The 19,838-nt window shown below is 46.5% G+C and overlaps 1 protein-coding gene across 1 annotated transcript in view; it reads left to right on the plus strand.

Annotated features, from left to right (window-relative positions):
* Positions 1-19,838, plus strand: part of LOC144175496 (uncharacterized) — a 113,880-nt gene that overhangs the window by 68,994 nt on the left and 25,048 nt on the right. Inside the window, exons 5-6 of the mRNA XM_077704575.1 lie at positions 1,282-1,385; positions 2,731-2,933. Of these exons, the coding sequence (XP_077560701.1) occupies positions 1,282-1,385; positions 2,731-2,933 (307 nt within the window). The remainder of the gene's footprint in view (positions 1-1,281; positions 1,386-2,730; positions 2,934-19,838) is intronic.

Below are 19,838 nucleotides of genomic sequence, written 5' to 3' on the forward strand. Positions count from 1 at the left end.
AATGGAGGATATCATCTGCGATGCGATCTCCGCGGTTGTCATCCTTTCAAGCCTAGGACACTGGTCTACTAGTATAAACAGTCGTCGGGTTGCACCGAGGTTTAGGCCTTGGGTTTGGTCGAGAAGCCTAGGCTCTTGGATATCTTGTGGGTTTGCCAAAAGGCAGAACCGTTTGGATCACTGCGGTGGAGGTTCAGCTGATTGAGGCATAGTCGCTGTTGCTGCCTGCGGACGTCCGCCGAAATACGTTTTCGGGGTATCGCAGCAGGAAATCCCCACACGTTCACATCTTTGCTGATAGCTTCTCTGTCAACCTACCACGATGCCAGCATATGTTTCGCACGATTTATTGTGTCACGTGAATACAGTCTGAGATTTACACTGCTACTGCAGTGGTCTTTGTGCAGTACAATTTAGTTCATATCGATGTTGATCTTCAGTGCTGGTGCACATGTCCTCGAAAAGTAGTTCGTCTGACGCGACAGGTCCACAAACTGGAGATTGTTGTTGTGTCCGCCTACATTTTCCTTTGAGATTGTATCAATTCTTTCACTTAACTGTTGCTGAGTTACAATGCGTCATGGTAGTATATAGGTGCTACTGAAACCTTTTAAAGAAATGTGTCTACTCTTCTCAAGCGAGGGCTCAGCGATGGGTTGTTTCTGCAGTACATTCTCGATTCTAAGTAGCGCACTTCATTGCGACTATAGGGGCGTGCTCATATTGATTTATAGGCTTTGGTACGGGTGCCATACTGGTAGTGCCGAATTCCTAAGCACTCAATAAAGTGTCTTCATGAACAGTCGCTCATATATACCCATTCTACCCTGGCTCTTCCTCCCACCGCTTAACCCCGAGTAACCTTCCTGAACTTTGTCTTTTCTTAACCATCGGAGTAATACCGCTGCCTACCTCACATTTTCCTCGGACCTCCCACCAGCCTCCCGTTTCTGCTGTCCTCCTTTCCACTCTTGCCTGCAGACACACTGGCGGCGTGCGTGCCCGCGCCACGCTGAATCTACTCTTTGCTGAATTGCCAAAAAGACGTTTTACGTACTATTACGGCAGGCGTGTTTGCGTGTATGACATTTTACTTTTTCCAGTATCTGTGCTCATTTGTGGGCGACACACTAAGATATTCAATGCGTGTTTAGATAGATAACACCAAAAAGGTTCAGCATTTCCTTCGCTGACTCTTCGTCAAAGTACGCGTTCTTCATCTTATCTGTTATTCTCTTCTCTATGATGACGCATCTTCTGGCCGTATGTATATACTTACAGAGGAAATTTGCTACCAGGCTGGAGACAGCGGATGCACCCACGCTCTCACCGAGGTCCAGTTTGCGGAAAAGGTCGTGGCGGCAACCGCGTCTCTTAATATGAAGGTACGCGGGACACAAAGCAAAGTATTGTACCACTGTGTGGTGAAAGGAAGGTGTGTCTTCGTTACCCACAGGATTCAAAGCCGGTATAAAAACACACCTTATGTGTTAATGAACCTCTATTAAACATTCTGTGTTTTACAGTTCAGTATATATACTGGGGCACAAATTCTTTTTGCCTAATATATTTTCAGAGACAATTCTTGCATTCAAACTATACTTTGCACAAGTTGAGTATTAACTCGCTTTCCAATGTCCTCTCCGCAGTATTTGAAATTGTTGCCATGCAAAATTTTAATTAGAGGTGAAAATAGAGTAAATGATCTGTTAAGTGGGAGGGCTCCTAAGTATTCTCGTTAACCGGGGACTGAGAAATTGCTGTATTTGCGCCAGATGAAAAACTCATAGTCCACATAGATTTTACTATACACGTAGCTGACCATAATTACCACTGTATTTCTCATATTTTATGTGGCATCTTCTGAACCACAGCATTAACCTCACTGTGAAGAACTACTTCTTCTTCGCATCAAAAACTGAACCAAACAACACTAGCATTATTTACGGGCAGGTGTTCATAGGGGCTCATTTCAATTTTGCACTCATTTGCTCCATTACGACGACGCCCTCCACTGTGAATATCTCGGCTATGGAGCCGCGCATTTTGAGCACATTCTCGTTCCTAAAGTTTCTGTGCATCGACTTAGGTGTTTTACTTTACCGGTGCGATAACACAGGTTTTGTTTTTAGAGTAACGCTTTGTGAATACTCATATTACAAAATTCCGGGCCATCTTCATTAACGTGAAACCTGGGGAGGGGCGAAGCATGCAGTTTACAAGTCTATTCAAAGGTTCTAATTGCCTATCTTTCCACACGGTGCGTGCGGATTGAGCGCCAGGGAAGCGCCGGTGGAAGGGGCAATCGCGCGCTTGTTGAGGTGGGGGTGCCGTCTCTTGCGTTCAACCGGATTTAAGAATTCGATGACAGGCAGAGCGGCCGCAAGTTGTCTTCGTTTTACACGCCGCAGCATGGTAATAAGTATTCTGGAATGTAGGGCGAAGTGTTAGAAAAGGATTGTCGCGGCGTATTGTTTTAGTACGCGTTTTTTCCCCATGGAGATGAAACGTTCTATCGCGAGGCGTTAGAAAACAACTGTCCCGTGTGCCATTTTAGTATGCGCTATATTCTAGCCCGACGTGTTGGAATACGAGTTTCTCGGAGTTTTAGCTCATTAACTACTTGAGGTTAGAGGACACGCCGACAGCCTGAGCTTCTTAGATGCTTCGGCCCTGAAACAGAATAGGCTGGTCAGAAACGCTCCTAATGCACTAAACGTACTTTCCCAGTGCTTTTTCTCCATGGGCCCAGCTGTGGACTTCGTGTCAACGGCTGTCTTCTCAACGCTTGACGAGAAGGAATTTCAGGAGTGCCCCGTCACTGATCCAAAGAACACAGTGATGGTAGTCCTGTATACCTCGGGGAGCACGGGGCTTCCTAAAGGCGCAGAGATCTCTCACTACAACTTCGTGGCCTGCTTCTACTTGTCTCGGTAATTTGTCTACTTTGGCTAAAACAAGCTGTTGTGCCTTTGCATGTTAACGTGTACGTGAATCAACCATATTTAGGGGAAAATCCGGGAAGTAAGTATCTGCAAAGAAAAATGTGACATCCACTTCAATGCCGCCGTAAGGTTACAAAGCAAATATGTACAGCGTTCCTTTTTAGCCGTAAGGGTGCATTGGGGTGGGTGTCGAATGTTTCTTCGCAGTAACGTTTGCGCTAGATCCACAGTGTTTGGTAGTGGCTGAATGCTTTTTTTACGTTTAATGATATTATCACGCGTCCAAAACTGTTGCTTTATAATTGTTTTGCGCTTCTAAGCGGCACGCTGCGGTAGTTGACTCTAGGTAAGGATGAACGTATGATTGCGCGTCACAAAATTCACACAGCGACCAGCCGGATCGTATAGCCTTCAACAAACCAGGAAAGGTTTTATACGTAGCATACATTCTTTAGCAATGTCAGTCTCAGTTCCTCCTTAGCGCGAAATGTTTCGGACGATAGATACCATTTTTGTAAGGCCTATTGTTATTCCGAGAACTTTAAACGATTACAAGATGGGATGAAATACGGGCGCTGGGGAACCTAAATTGCCCGGCATGCGTAATACTCCCCAACTAAAGTTCCTTGCTCCGTTCGGAAAACTCTGTGTGGGTGCCACAGACAAAGCAGCTGCCGTAAACATCTGGGCCTACTTCAATCATGAATAAAGACTGGATTACCGCACGGCCATACCCGAGCGCCATGCATGCCCCTGAGTGTACAACTGGGACCCAGTTCTATCTACATTTGTTTTAAAGGGACGTTTTACATGGATAGGGGAAAGAGAAACTCCGCCGACCTGACTTATGCAGAAATCTCCTCCGCAGTTACCGTATGCGCATGGGCGGAAAAGCCAGAATAAAGAGTTGTTCGAAGTAAGCGGAAAACGATTGGCTGGGTTTAAAGGCGCACAAGTCTTCGCCGACTACCGCTACCCCCACCAGCCTGAACCATGTAAACCCCTGCATTTGCACAAAAATGCACATTTAGCGGAAGTTCCATCTGCAATCGTTATACTATGGTAAATGGAGATACTTGGTAGAAAAGAGTTTCTAAAAACTAAAAAATAACAAAAATACAGATGTGTAGCAAAGCGTGGCAAACCGTGTAATTCCCTACATTTCCGCTACGATGCGTGCCTCCTATGCTGAGTTTTGGAATCGGCTGGTTTTTGCGCCGTAATATGTGTGTCCTCCTATGGTTGGATGTGGTTCTGTATAAGCGGCATGTCTGGCCATAGAAAGTGGCCATCATCGGTCAGTAATCGGCGTCCTTGCGAAAGTGACTTCGAGGCGATCGTGTCCTCCTCGGGATGGTGCAAGAACTGTTTCTTCAAGACTTGAACGCCGAGCATAGCGGTACAGATGAGTGACATTCACGTGTCTTGGAAGCCTTGTGATGACACGAAGGGCTGCCCTACAGTGGGTCTTCACCTTTTTTGTGTCACGAAACGTGAGGCGGAAGCACAAAGCCCCGTAGCAGGCTTTGCTCACCAGGATTGCTTGAACCAATCAGCGGGCGATTCTTTGAGACGCTCCACGGAGCATAAAAAATCCTTCGTATTTGCATAGTACAGAAGGCATTGCGCTTTCAACTGTCGAAGCCACTACGAAGCTCCTTATAAATGGTAAACCGGAATGCCCAGCGCTCTGATTCACCGTTCTAGTGCACACTGAAGCGTTCGACACGAAATGGTGGGAACAACTGGACCCTACTTCTCTGGCTTACCTCTTCTGATGATAAAGTTTGGTTTGCTAAAGGGAACCTGTATCCCGGTAGCGTCAAGGAGACTGGTTAACGTGCCAAGAGCTTGCTGGAGACGTCGAACAGCGCTTTCAGTCGAGGACGATCCGTAGCTGCGGCTTATATGGTGACATCATCGGCATTTGACGTGCCATGGACGCCACGGACAGCTGCAGCACGTCGCAAAAGCTTAGTCATGACCGAATTGAACAGAGTATGAGATACGATGGACTCCTGCGGAACTCCTGAACGGTTTCCAAATTGCAGAGTTTCGCGGTGGTCAGTGCAGATCTCAAATTCCGCTTGGCCAAGAAACTCGTCATGAAATTTTTCCATCTTTTGCATGGCTAGACCTCTTCCAGCCCCTCAACAAGAGCTGCGTCAGTAACTGTTTCATATGTTGTGCGACATCCTATGCAATCATGATGTGCGATCATTTGTGTTTTGTTTTCTGTAGAATTAGCCGCAGAAAAAAACAGGGAATCATGCGTGCCCAGATTTTGACGGAAGCCAGTTTGACACGGGTTGCAGTACTGAGCTTTCTCCTCTGGGTGGTAGTGTAATCTGACCACTCCCATCCGTTCTATTATATTACGAAGGGTAGACAGAAGTGACATAGGTCAAGCATTGACCATATCGGACGGGTGTTTTCTTGGTTTGTTAATGGGAGTTATTACGGCGTGTTTTAAAACATGTGGCTCAGGTCCGCGGATTCATATTTCATTTTTCTGGTTGGCGAGCTATTTCTGTAAGTCCAGGGAAGGTTTCTAAGCATTGTCCAAGTGACGCCGTATTTCTCTGGTGCACTATGACAATGATTTGTTTCAAAGCCGCGATAAGATCGGCTTTCGTGAAAAAAGTCTTGGTAAAATGCGACTCGTCCACCGGGAGAGGAGCACATATATCAGCAGAAGGTATGATGTCTGGTTGCGGAAAAATATAGGAGCCGCTTCTTTCTCGACGTGCTCCTGATCAATGCCTGCGCGAAGCACTACCGCCTGCACCAGTGTATGGAGCTTATTGCGTCCGCAGAGAGACCGGAACATTGACCACAGGTCCTGTGCTCCAGTGCACTGTGAAAAGGAAGAATCGCAATATTGTTCCCAGCTCTGGAGTGGAGTTGTTTTCAAGGACGGAGGGTCCGCGCGGTTGGCTGCCGTATGAGCACTAAATCGTGGAACATGCGGCCAACGGGGACGTACTTCTCCTGCAGTTCTTCCCTATGCTTCGAAAGGTTGACCAGATCACGATCTGGGAGTGGGGAGTCTCCTTCAACCTCCGAAACATAAGCAGCGGTTTCCGCAGTCGTCAGAATGCGACCAGGGATTGTCTGGTTCATCGTGTCCAGTCGACCGGGTTAGTATGTCCCTGAAAAGCTGCCAGTTTGTGTAAAGCACGCGCTTCCGACACTTCTGTGTACCATAAAGCTGGATCCAAATGGAGTAGTGATCGCTGCTCCACAGCGTCGGCTCGCGAGACGAGGTGGCCACAGCGTCGACTGTTGCCCATATCAAGTTTGGGATGGTATCGTCGTTCAAGGTTCTGTCTTCATGAGGTGGCCGACTACGGTCGTTTACAAGGTGGAGATCCGCCTCGTCAGCCTCTTGCAGCAGTTGTAATCATCGACCTCGCGATATGCGATAGTCCCACGTCTTGTGCTTGGCATTGAATTTACCAGCGAACACCTCCATGTCATGAGGGTAAAACGCACAACGTCGGCGCATCACGGAGAATTTATCTGTGGGACAATCATGTGTAGCAGTGCGTGGGCGCACATATGTGGACGCAACGATGAAGTTGCGCCATCCAATACCCAGCCGCGCAACCACGACTTTTTGGGCGTATGTGCCAAAAGTGGCAGTATAGATCTAGCAGTGTGCTACTGGCTTGAGGACGTAAATGATTGTTTGGAATTTTACAACTGTTTGTAAATGGTTCGACCAGGATGTACTGTTAGTCTGGGTGCCATGTATGCTCTTTAGCCATATAAAGTGGGGCCGGTTCCCTGCATATGTTGAAGAAAAATGGCCAATGGCTTGGTATCCATGGTTTTGATGAACACATTCTTTTCCGCGGCCAGCCCACGGAGGCGACAACAGTTTCCCTGCAGGAAGAGACGTTTATCGCTGTTGGACATACGTGAGCTCTCTGTTACGTGACTTCGAGCTTTGCAGCATTTGAAGAGCAGTAGCTTCTTCTATGATCCCAAGGCTGCTGCACAGTGCGGTGTCTGTTTTCGAGAGGGTAAGGGTTCCCGTAATGACTTCTTTGTTTCGTATTCGCTCTCCATCTTCTGCTAAGCACGAGTTTGGTCAAGTCTCTTGGAGGCGATCTCTTGCTGCAATATTTTGATGCCGTCTGGTAGGTGTCGTTGCTGGCGGCGCAGTGGCGATCAGTTGGCACAAAAACTGCTTCTTCTAAGCTGTGGTCGACGAATATGCTGCCGAATGCTCAGTCATTTCAGTAGAAGGTTTGACCGTAACTTCACTCTCGCTGGCGGGCTGTGTTCCTTCTTGTACCGATGCTGTCAGCTTCATTTTGATCTCTAGCCACGGAAAAGCAGTCTGACTAGTGATGTGCGGTGTTGGCATGTTCCTTGTTTTGAATCTGTCGCACGCTTACACACTTTGTACTGTATATGCTCCCGCACTGGCTGTGACTTTTGTCCTTTGTTGAGCGTACGGGATCACGCGCCGTCTGTCCCTTTGTATGGCATAGGTTGCAGTGTTGCGTCGCGTTTATGCAAGCCTCATTTTTATGGTCTCTTCCACAGGTTGCGAAGGCAACGGCGTTGATACAGTGTTTCTGGATGTGCCCATCCTTGCGATATCGGTAACAAACCAACACTGCGGGCACGTATGGTTTCACAGCACATTATCATAAATAAATTCTCACCGTTTTAGGTGGATAGCGTAGTTGGTCTAACCCAAGCGTTTAATGAGGAGAGTGTTCGCCGATTCACAAGTGGTATGATTCAGAGGTCCTCGTCTGTATCAGTCGGGTCCACCCGGATCACTCCGCGCGAGCAGCTGTGTGACAAAAAAAAAACTGGACGTAGAAATCAATTGTGCGCACCTCAATAGTCAGCGAAGAGATACCACAGAAGTTTTTCACACGGTTCTCATTATATAACGTGGCTGTCACGGAGTGGCCGCGAAGGTCAACATGACTCGATGTAACCCCGTGCAATGAAGTATTCGGTGCTGCTTTGGGTATGACCGCTGGTAGACCATGTCGCTAGATAGCGGAGATGCTGGCGTTGTTTTTAGAATGAAGCCGCACCACAAAGTTCTCTTTTGACATACGAGAGCAAGCTTCTTCTGTGTGGCGTTGCGGCTTTCTGCGATGACGAACAATATTCGTCAATGCACCACTAATACCGTGGTCTTGCGGTGCCATCGGCGCTATACGCGGAGTTTTAGGGGTGCTCCAAGAGTCATCAGAAATCTGGTCAGTGCACTCATGTGTACCCGCATCCTTCAGGTGTTGTTCAGTTGGTGAAAGGTTGTACATCGCGGGAGCGGCAGCCATGGCTGAACGACGCGGTATCGTGCCGAACGTAGGTGAAGATGTGACAGTTAGTGTCTGAACCAATTGTCTTGAAACTTGGCAAGAAGACGTGGCAATGTAGCAGGAAGCACAGAATAAAACTTGGTGGTGGTCCCATTACCCGAAACAGCGTAAATAATACTGACCGCACCATCCACTGACGGTGGGCGGCCGAACTTCTCGTCTCTCTCTTCCCCTTTTTCAACCCTCCATCGTGTATTGACCTCCGCATTCTTCTAGACCCCTCTCTTGGTGTCCACTCTGTTACCGTAATTGTCCACCCGTTGTCGGTTCGTCTCGCTACGTGGCCAGTCCAAGTCCAGCGATTTTTTTTCTTCCACTGTAATATCTTCTACTCGATTTTTTTCTTGAGCCAAGAAGCTCGTTTCCTGTCTCTAAGTGTTACTCCTACTTTTATTCGTTCCATAGCCCGTATAGCCAACCCAGGTTTGCTTTCGATTTGCTTAGTAAGACGGCAAGTTTCAGCTCGGTATTTTATTAACCGCAGTGTGCACTGGTTGTAAATGTTTGCTTTAAGTGATAAAGGTAGCTTACTTCTCATTATTTGCGAATTCATTTCGAGTTCCCCCCAGCCGAGACCTATTTGCCTGACTTCTCTCTCGTAGTTGGGGTCAGTACTAACCATCCATCCGACGTAGTTATAGTCTTTTACTAGTTCTAGCCATTCATTTTTAAGAGGGTGCTTTCGGCCGGCATGTTCTTCGCTATTTAAGATTTATTATTTTTTATCTTTACCTTACGACCCCACAATTTTATCTCACGGCCCAATTTCTAGCCCATAATAGCCTAAATGAACATAATTTGTGGAACAGACTTTAAAAAAAGAAGAAAAACTGAACAAAATTGTATATGTGGTGAACCTTGTAATGCCCTGCATTTACACAAAATAGCAGATTTTGCTGAATTTCCACTCCTAAACGTTTTAGTTGCGCAAATAGATGTAATCGGTATAACCAAATTAGAAAAAAAAGTAAAAAATGTGGCCCTAAAGAAATTACACCATCTTCCCACTTGGGAACCCTGAGAGCATGCAAAGCCGTGGAGTAGTAGCGTGTTAATTGGTTGTTAGAGTAAAGACACGTGTAGTAGCTTATTAAATGTCTTCTGTATTTATCGAGTAGTGGGGAAAGTTTTGCGGCTTTTCGTTCTCGAAGGGAGGAATCCGCTGTTCGATGCTGGTGTTTCGAAGCGTTGTCACGTTGCCGAACGGCATCTGGATCAGCTACTCGCCGCTGGCGTTTCAAGGCGGCTTCTCGTTCTCGAAGCGAGGAATCCGCTGCTCGACGCTGCCGTTTACGTTCGGCGTCGCGAGCTCTTCTGTGTGCACCCTTGTCTTCGGAGGTGCTCGCGGTTCTGACAGTGTGCTGGCTGGCGCTAGTTGAAGGTGTGCCAGCCAGTTCGCTGACGGAGTCGTTGGCGTCCCTTTCCAGTCATCGGACCGCGCAGTACCAAATAAGCAACTGAGCGGAGCGCGGACCGGGTTTATTTGCAGAGCAGAGGGAGTGGAGAGGAGGAGCAGCGCTCATGCGCGTGGTTGGACAGCTGGTGTGGAGAGGGGAGAGGAGGACCAGCGCGCGTAGCGCACAGGTATTGTGGAGAGGAGGAGAAGCGCGCGCTAGCGCAGAGGTGTTGTGTCGAGGAGGAGAGGTGCGGACGCTGGAAGACGGACGACGGAGGGTCGACTAAAAGATGCTTTGCAACTAAACATTCACGCTCTAGACAAGCAGCCAAACAATGCTAGGGATTATTAGATATATCTCTGAATATCTGCAGATTTTATCAGCATGGGTGACGCGCACAAAGCCTGAAGCTAAGGTCAAGTGGTAACGGCAGTGGGGACAGAGCAACTTTAACGTGGCTACGGCAAACACCGGCCGCAAGTTAGTTTGGAGTAGTTAGGCTACGCATAAAATGTAAAGTTCTGGCCGCACGTTATAGCTTTGCTGGGTTACTGTAAGCACGGGGTGAGGCGGTGCCTTTTTTCTTTATTTTCAATCTTTCCTGTTTTTACTAATGTCGATTTATAGTATTTTGGATGTTCTTTCCGACGTCACAGGGGCACCGCGTCTAAACATCGGTTCTGCCATGTGCGAAGCTTGGCCATCATAAACACAGTGCGAAATAATGCCACGTGGACAAGAGAGACCATTGCAGGGCTAAAATAAGAGGCTTCAAAATAGGCGGCTATATTCGGTGGGGTTCCAAGCTTCTCGATTGCAACCGGTCTTCAGTCCGCACTTTCCTCTGCATACTCTTCACTCGTACTACTTCGAAACTGCCTGAAACTACTTGAAGCTACTTTACTTTACACGATGACAATGGGTCGAGGGACCCTCAGTTTTCTCGTGAAGGATTGGTTTGCTGTCGTCAGAGTTCGATTCGCAGGTAGTTTGCAGTTCGATCGTTGACGCATTCACTTTCATTACTCCATCTTTGACTTTGTCACTTCGCCATTTCATTTCCGTATGCACGAAAGCTTCCCGTTGTAATCAGTGTCGTCGTTAGACCAAGAGATTTGAATATTGATATGATCAAAGCCAGTTTCGTGTGGGTTCCAACGTGTCGAAGAACTGCTTGACCTGTTTTTCACCATATTGCAGCAGTCTGCCCCTCATAATTTGCATACCATTCAACTTGCAGAACGTTCGACGATGAGCCGCACCTGCAAATTCTCCGTGTAGAAAACATCCGATAAAATAACTGGACAAGCTGCCTTTTCTAAACTATGCTTACAACGCCAAGAATGAGGCCAGAAGATACAGTCCTTTTGTGGTCGCTCACAAACTGCAGAATGGCTTCGGCACCATCTTGTGGTTGGCGATGCATGTAAGCCGTCTTGCGCAAATACAATTTCCCTGGCTGAGTGGAGTCGTCAATTATGCCCTCTCGGAACTTAGGCTTCGCAGACGTCCTATAGAAGCGGTTATGAAGGCCGGCGTAACGTTATACTAAACCTTATAAGATTACCAGAAGCGATTTAATTTTGTTTTAGGCTCATTGACCCGAGCTGGTACTGTTAAGCCAGTTTTCATCGCCTTACAAGGGCATCATGTGGCAGCCAACTATTTGGCCGATGTATTGTAGGTCACGTCGCGTGTCACCATGTCTGGCCGACAGTTCCGGAGCACAAAAATCACCGACATTGCTCGTTTGAATCATTTTAGCAGCCACGAACTCGACGTGCTTCATCTCAAGTCTGAGAAGTGTAGCGTCTAATTTTTGTGACGCAGTATGGTGTTAAGTCATGGACAAGTGCAATAACCAAGGACAAACTGTAGGCCAAGAAACGCGCTGACTCAGGTCACCTACCGCTTATCGACCACCTTCATGGTAGAAGCGCTACAATACCACGGAACCTCTCCAGAACACTCTCATGTTTCATTTTACAAAACGAAGTCTTAGTCAAGAAGAACCGCGAGTCCGGCGAGAGGGGATATCTTCTTGTCATATTACAAGATCTCCGCGATAACATCCTCTTTGCGTGTCACGACGTACCGACCGCGAGGCACCTAGGATTCACGTGGACTTTGGCCAGAGCGCGTAAGAATTACTACTGGCCAAGGCTAGCCGCAAGCGTGAAACACTACGTCGAAACGTGTCTTCAATGTCAGCGCCGGAAAACGCCGCTATTAAGACCAGCGGGCTCTCATCAGACTATAGAACCGCCCGTCAAGCCTTTCGAGCAGATAGGCAGGGATCTGATAGGACCCTTCCGATTATCAGCTTCTGGAAACAAATACATCGTAGTCGCAACAGACTACTCGACCCGTTACGCAGACGGAGCTCCGTTGCTTGTCGTCACAGACAGAGAAAGGCCATTTAATGCCCATCTTATGCAAGATGCGTCGGAACTCAGCCATACCACGCACAGGAAAACTTCATCCTACCATCTGTAAACAAATGGGTTCACGTAAAGACTCAACAAAACATTGGCCCTCGTGATACGCATGTACGTAGATCCTTGTAACGTACGTAGATCCTTGTAGCAGTCTAACACTGGTTTCTACTTCAAAGACGTATATGTACAACAAAAAAGTGGGACGAAATACTGCCGTACGTGACGTTTGCCTACAACACGGAGGCGCAGGAAACGACACGCTTGACACTATTATGTTTGGACGGGAAGCGCAGGCTATGCTTGACGCAATGCTCCCTTTCGAATAAGAGCATCTGGCAACGCGAGACGCGGAACAGTTCGCCGAGCAAGGCAAAGAAACCCACCAACTCGCCCGACTTCACCTCCAACAACAACAGCTCTCTGACGCCGCGCGTTACAAGAGCCGCCATGGGCGAGTGTACTACCGCCCAGGCGACAGAGTATGGTTGTGGACACCGATCCGCGGGCCGGGATTCTCAGAAAAGCTATTACACAGGTAAATCGGGCCTTATAAGACAGTCCTACGGCTCTCCGATGTCACCTTAGAAGTTCTCCTGGATGGAACAGTCGGACACCGCCGTCAACCTCGTACCGAAGCGGTGCACGTAGTCCGCCTAAAGCCGTACTCTAGCCGGTGACAACGTACCCGTATCTGCACTGTGATGTGCTTGTGCGCGTGTGTATGTGGTGTATCGTACCTTGCAATTTACATAGTGGTGTCCGCTCCCCTCGGGTGCGCCTGCAACTATTGTCTGTGTCGGGTCATAACCACCTATCGAACTCAAGGGACTGTCAGGACATTTTTTTGTCTTCTTCACTTTCAATTTATTAGGTGCCTATGAGTTAAGCATCGTGCCGATGCTGTTCTTGAGAGGGGAATAAGGCCGCATGCTCGCCAATCACCATTAAGCTATGCTGGTTCCACAAGCGCACCCCGGTGTTGCCGCGACGCACGTGCCATGTATTCCATACTCGGCCACCCCTCGCAAGATCATCATGTGGACTGCGCCTCCACGTGCCGGATAGAGGTCCGCGAAGACGCTTGGCGCGGGAGTGGTGTGTAAGACGCCGAGCAGCGAGCAACGTTACTTTTTGTTCTCTTGTCTGCGGGCCCAAGTGCGTCCCTAATAAACCCGTTTGATTAGCCCTATTCGTCTTTGTCTGTGTGACAATATTTTATATCAGGCGGCCTAGATTGCCTACGAAAAAAAATGTCCGTGTAGGAAGGTATTTGTGGACGTAGGTAAATCCTACCTTATGGTGAAGAATGCAAGATAGGAGTTTGTCAGCTGGCTTTTCAATGTTGTGCATTGCACAAATATGCATGGCATTCTGCGCAATGACTATGATGACGGAAGCGGCCGTAGCTCTTGTTACCAAACGTCGCGCAAAAGAAATCAAATGAATATAATCCGCCAAGACGAATCCACCATTGTGGTGAGGTCCAGTTACAAGTCGTAATTACTCAGGTGACAGTGAAGTTATAAACTTTACAGGTTTCCTGTCTGCTGGCAATGCATGAACATCTACGGAGAGATTATGGCTACAGAGTGCATGTGTAACTCATTTTACCGGAATTAGCCGAAACAAAATTATATAAAATTTAGGCACTCACACGACTTTAACATTACACCCAAGATAGAAACGTAAGCTGACAAAATGAAGGAAGCTCACTCCAACGCGTAAGACTTGAAGGTAACGCAACCTTCAAGACTACCAGGAACGTTTACGGTTGCAGCCGATTTGCTTCTTCTTCGCTGCCCCAAGGAACTTTACTGCACCATTGTTGCTTTAAGTGTGACCTTCTTTTATTTTTACTTTTTTGAAGTTGTAATCATGGGGCGTCACCTTGGAGGGGAGTTCCGTGTGAGGTCTGTTTCGCGCTGCGAGTCTGTTGCCACGATTACATTTAATGCGGATGTTTTTTTGTGAAGTGCGTATGCTTGGCTTGACAAACAGGCGCTGGAGCGCGGTGTGGTTGCCGCGAGGCACACCCACAGGAGCGCTTGGCATTTCTTTTTTTTTACTGCCAGGCGGTCGCTGCACACTTCGTAAATATCCCTAAGTAGGAATGCTTCTGTTGACGACTGTGATCAGTGAACGTTGTACGAGTCGTCGCGAGGTATGCACGCACGAACAATACCCATTCTCTTGTTTTTTTCAACTGCCGGGTGGTTGTCGCGATGCGCGTGCTCACTTGTGCGCGCTCGGCGAGTTCTTGGTATTTTAATGCGGACGCCAAAAATAACGATTAGCTAATTACCTTCGCTGCTAAAAAAATCTTCGTAAAGACAACGCCCAGCTACACTGTGCCAATAGATTTCCAACTGTGTGGAACTGGGTTTAGTTTTTGTCGGTGGCACTAAAGCCTGCCAAGAGGGATAAAATTGTCTTGGAACAATGTGTTTCAAGAATTTATCATTTGTAAGGTCAGTTAAGCGTTCTCCAGAGCTGTATACATCGGCGTGCTTAAAAACCTAGATGTAGCCTTGAACGGAAACATAACGCACACTCGAAAGGCCATAAAACTTGATATATATGTCATGCAATTGGAGCATGCCAACCACCTCAAAAATATACCTAAATTGGGAGCAAAGCGTTAACAGTACCATTTGTAAAGTGCAAATGGCAAAATAACCATTTAATGCCAAGCAATTGTGTTTTGTGATGCAGTTTTTTAGAATACTACACCCGCTTATTTATGTCGGAATTTATTCGAAACTGAGGGATTTAGACGCGTAAATAAACATTTATTTTCGTTCAGCCAAAATTATTGGTTCCTAATAGGTGTTACGAACCACCCCGTCAACGAGATTGTATTGGTAAATTAACCTGATTTCGAATTCTTTTGTTGTAGTGAGCACCTGCCATGGGGGTCAACAGAAGTTTTCCTTGATGCCAACCCCATCACGCACATCTCTGGGCTGTCATTTCAAATCTTGCCTGTTCTCATTGGCGCTGCCGGGGCTGTGATGCCGTCCACATCGACTCCCACCGAAATTATGGATGGGATTGACAAATTCAAGGTTGGATCACCATAACCTTCATCCTTTTTGAAACACGGGGCAAAAGTGTGTACGCTAAAAGTAAGAGAAGTTTTCTTCATACATGCGGTGCTCCGATCTAGGCAGTTGGTAGTTCGACGAAAATGCTTTCATTTTTTGACACAAAACACGATGTTGCCAATTACTTCACACAACGAGTGACTGCAGGCTCGCTTACCTGCTTCCTTTGCATTTGAGCACGAATGAAACAGAAAAACGCTCTGGTATTTCCTCTCGAGGCGCAAAACAGCACTCTAAACAGCACTTTCGGCTACGCAGATTCAGCAAAACATAAAGTCCGAGGATATTCCTTTACGCAGTTAAAGCGGTATCAATGGTGTGATCGAGCGAGACATGACGCAGTGGTGCGATGGGAAGAGGTCCGCATCTTTGATGTACTGGTGTTTATGTGCGAAGTAAAACGAGAAAGGGTGCGTAGACTTACCGCACTGTCACACCATAATGGGGCGCGTTTAACAGGAGGCACATGCTGTGCAGTGTACGGTACATCCTTCCTGGTGTATAGAACAATTGACAAGTTAAAACAATTGAAACGTACACGAAATATGAAGTACTCATCCACGGCATTTCAACAAATTATTGTTGTAAGCTATGCGCTTCCCGTTTCGTTGTCGCTGCGATATCCTTGCAACTTGCGTAGCTGCTGTGGCCAGGATCAGCGCCGCAGGCATGGTCCGCGGCAAGGCGACTGAATCTTCATGCGCCGTCGCAGGTGGCGTGTTGTCCTCACTGCTTTCGAGAGTGTCTGGGCTGAAGGCCGAGCAGGTTACCAAGAAATGTGGACGATTCCGCCCCTACTTCGGCCTTCTGTCGAGACGTCTTACGACCGGGGATGCCCGGAAGGCCTCAGGACTTTAGGTTTAGTCGCCCAGGCTCCTTTATAACGCATGCGAACTATGACCCCTGTTTCGAGTGGCGCCAACAGTTTTCCAGGGTGGTTGGTTTGGGAGCGATTGACGGTGGCATGGTGCGGACCAGTCCCCTTCTTCGGTGATGTGTTGAGCAGTCTTCTGCTCAGCAATATCGCCGATGGCGCCATGCGCACTATAGCGGCGTTTCCTGTGAGCAAAAAAATAAAGCCAGAAGCCTTGCCTTTCTCAGAACTGAGAATCACAAGTCAGAAGCCTGCGAGCCATTCACGGCCAAACCATTCGATTTCAGACATCGTAGACAAGATGCAACTCCGGAAACTTTAACAGGGCGTCGTGTGGGCTGCTTTACGACCATCCGTAGTCACAGGGGGAATAAAGAAATGTTTTTGCGGTTGCGTGTCAGCGTATTTCTTACTAACTGCACGTTTCTGCACGAATGGAGCAATGTAGGCGTTAATATCAGAGAAAACGGCAAGCCGCCTTGCTATTTCTCTTCCTTTGTGGATTCGCTTTTGTCCACGGGGGATTTTTTCTAAGGTCTGCTTGTCAATCCGTTGGAGATTACACTTTACAGTCTTTCAAAAGGATACCTCTTACGTGCGACAGCTGTGAAAAAAACGCGCTCAGCTGCCCCTGTATTCATAGCCCGTGCTCAAACTTGTGCAGCTGCCCCTTCAGGTCCGCACTCGTTTCTGCGGCCAGTTGTTTTCTTGTGTCATGACTGACGAAGGATGATACGATAATTACGGCGTGCACTTCCAAGTCGGTGCTTCAGACGTCAATGGCATAACATGAGGTCGGCACCTGCGAAAACATGTCGGCCATGGTAATAATAATCAATCAATCAATCAATCAATCAATCAATCAATCAATCAATCAATCAATCAATCAATCAATCAATCAATCAATCAATCAATCAATCAATGTTAATTAGAGTGCCCAGGAACAGCCGAGGCGTTGGTTCTGGCGCACTGAGGAAGACAAAATTCGGCACTAATATACAGCAGAAGCTCAGAATATAAACAGTCAACGAGAAGGACGAGCGAAGAAAAAAAAGCAATAAAAAATAAACCCAAAGGATAATAAAAAGGTATTTCAACCAAAATTAGACGATTAAAAAACTGTGATGGTGGATCAATGGCAAAAGTATATGGAACAATAGTGACAGCAGTAGGGTGAAGCAAGCAGACGTAAAAATATATTCGCAGATATACGCGAAAACACAAAGCTTGAATTAAACATCGAATGTATGGAGCAAAATACAGGAACTGATTTATGAAATTACAGCAACAGAAGATGAGTACCAGATATCACTGTGGCTCCTCGCGGCACAATAATAGTGTGCGATGGATGGCAAGTAGCATACCGTAATATATGACAAGTCAATGAAGCAATTACAGCCACAAACCCACGAACATACAGGAATTAAAAACAAGAAACAAGAACTATGAAGACAATGCACACATAAAAACAACATAAAAAAACAAAAGCTCTGCCGAAAAGAAGAGTAATTATTATATCGCAGCTAACAACCCAGTGAAGAACTCCCGAAGGGGACGTTGAAATATATCAAGTTTCCCCAGAGTGAAAGTTATAGAGACGCTGCACTCTATGAAGGGGGGAATGGGTATTGCGTGGTGTAGCATTACGGAAAGGGGGGGTAAACTTTGTTGTTTTTTGCGAAACACGAAGGCTGACTTGTGCAAGTAGTTCCTGGCATGTGATAATACCATGAAGCAGTTTATATAGAAAAAAAAGATCTAGGCGGGTTCGCCGACAACTCAGAGAGACAGGTAATGGGAATCTGGATACTGCTAAGGCAGTGTCGTCGGGGGCCCAGAGGAAAAACGATGCCTGTATATTGATAGAAATTTGCTCTGAACAAGCTCTATACGTTTGCTGTTAGAATGACAGGTTCCATTCCACATGACAGAGGCATATTCTAGTTGAGGAATACAAAGGGTTTTGAATAGTTTCAGGAATAAATTAGGAGACCGAAAGTCCCGTGAATATCTGCATACACCACCAAGAGAGCGAAGAGCCCGCTGAGTAAGTTGATCGACATGGGGCGAGAAAGTTAAGGCGCTGTAAAAGAGCACTCCAAGGTCTCTGATACCATCAACTCTAGACAGGGGGCCGCCGTCAATAGTGTAAGGAAAGTAAAGGATGTTTGTTTTTCGGCTATAAGAGGTGACCTTTGTTTTCTTTGGATTAAGATTTAATCTGTTGTTTGAACACCATTTAGAGAACGAGGACACATGTTTGTTGAGGGTAACACAGTCCTCGGCGGACTCAATACATTTGAAAATTTTGGTGTCGTCAGCATAGATTAGTAATGAATACTTCTTGATTGCAGCTGACACATCGTTTATAAAAATAGAAAACAACAGAGGGCCCAACATAGAGCCTTGGGGTACACCACTTGTTGTCCTGTACATAGCGGACTTCTTGCCGTTAACACTCACATAACAAAACCGATTGTGTAGATAACTCCGCAACAATGCAACGAGTGGTGTATCAATACCAGACAGTAAAAGAATATTAGGTAACAACGAGTGGCAGACAACATCGAATGCGTTGCTCAGTTCGCAGTATACAACGTCCAACTGGCCCCTCTCTTAAACTGCTGCGGAGGCGTGCTCCATGAAGCAGACGAGATTTGTTGTTGTCGACCTTCTGGATATAAAACCATACTGGTTAGGTATAAGGACGCTTTGTACAGAACTTGATAAGACTTTGTGAAGCGCTGTCTCAAACAGCTTGCAGCAGGCACAAAGGAGAGAAACAGCCGTATAATTTGTTGCGTCAGACGTCGTGCCTGTCTTTAAAATTGAACGCACTCGAGATATTTTCTACGTGGAGGGAAGACGTTTGTTTTTAGACAATTATTGAATATATGTTTGAACAGGTACGAATATACTGGCATATGTTTTAGTATTGGCTGGAGGGATTCCACCAGGGCGACAGGGCAAAGATGGTTTCATGCGCTTTATGCTCTCAAGAACCAGCTTTTCGTCTAATAGTATAAGGCTTTGGCCTTGTACATGGTTTAACAAATGTTTATTTCCGTCTCATCGCGCTGGCCATATGTAGCACTAAATTGCTGTGCCAAATCATAAAATTAATAATAATAATAATAACAGTAATAATAATAGTGATAACATATTTTCAATAGAAAGACAAACTGTTCAGAAGTCATGCCTACCAAAGCCTCATAGGGCTTGAACGGCAGTGCTTGGCAGAGTGTACAAACATGCTAAATAAAGAAACATAATATTACAGACATTTTTAGCTAACTTGCAAACAAACAGAACACGGTGTACTGAACAGGGAATGAGGTAAACATACCCAGAATACTGAAACCACTTATACAATATAATGCCTTAATGCTTTCCTTAGTCTATAATTATTTTGAGAACACAGGTAGTTTGGAGGAAGTTGAATAAAGGCATGTGGCACATATTAAATACGACTTCTTTTCCCGTATCTCGTGGCGCATTTAGGTATGAGATACGGTTCCTTAGGGTGGAGGCAGCGCGTCGGCATGTGTGGCCTTTTAAACTACTACTGTAATAATGCTTCACTACAATGGTTTATAGCAAAAGCTAGTCGATGTGTGGCATAGATAACATGTCAGATATGTTGACATCGCTTGCAAGGCCCAGGTCGAACGCCACAATAGGCAGTAGTGAACACAAAATAGAATCAATCCTATTTTTCCATCG

This window comes from Haemaphysalis longicornis, unplaced genomic scaffold (assembly GCF_048455015.1).
Source record: "Haemaphysalis longicornis isolate Haplotype H1 unplaced genomic scaffold, Haemaphysalis longicornis Haplotype H1 scaffold_3, whole genome shotgun sequence".
In the NCBI taxonomy this organism is placed as follows: domain Eukaryota; kingdom Metazoa; phylum Arthropoda; class Arachnida; order Ixodida; family Ixodidae; genus Haemaphysalis; species Haemaphysalis longicornis.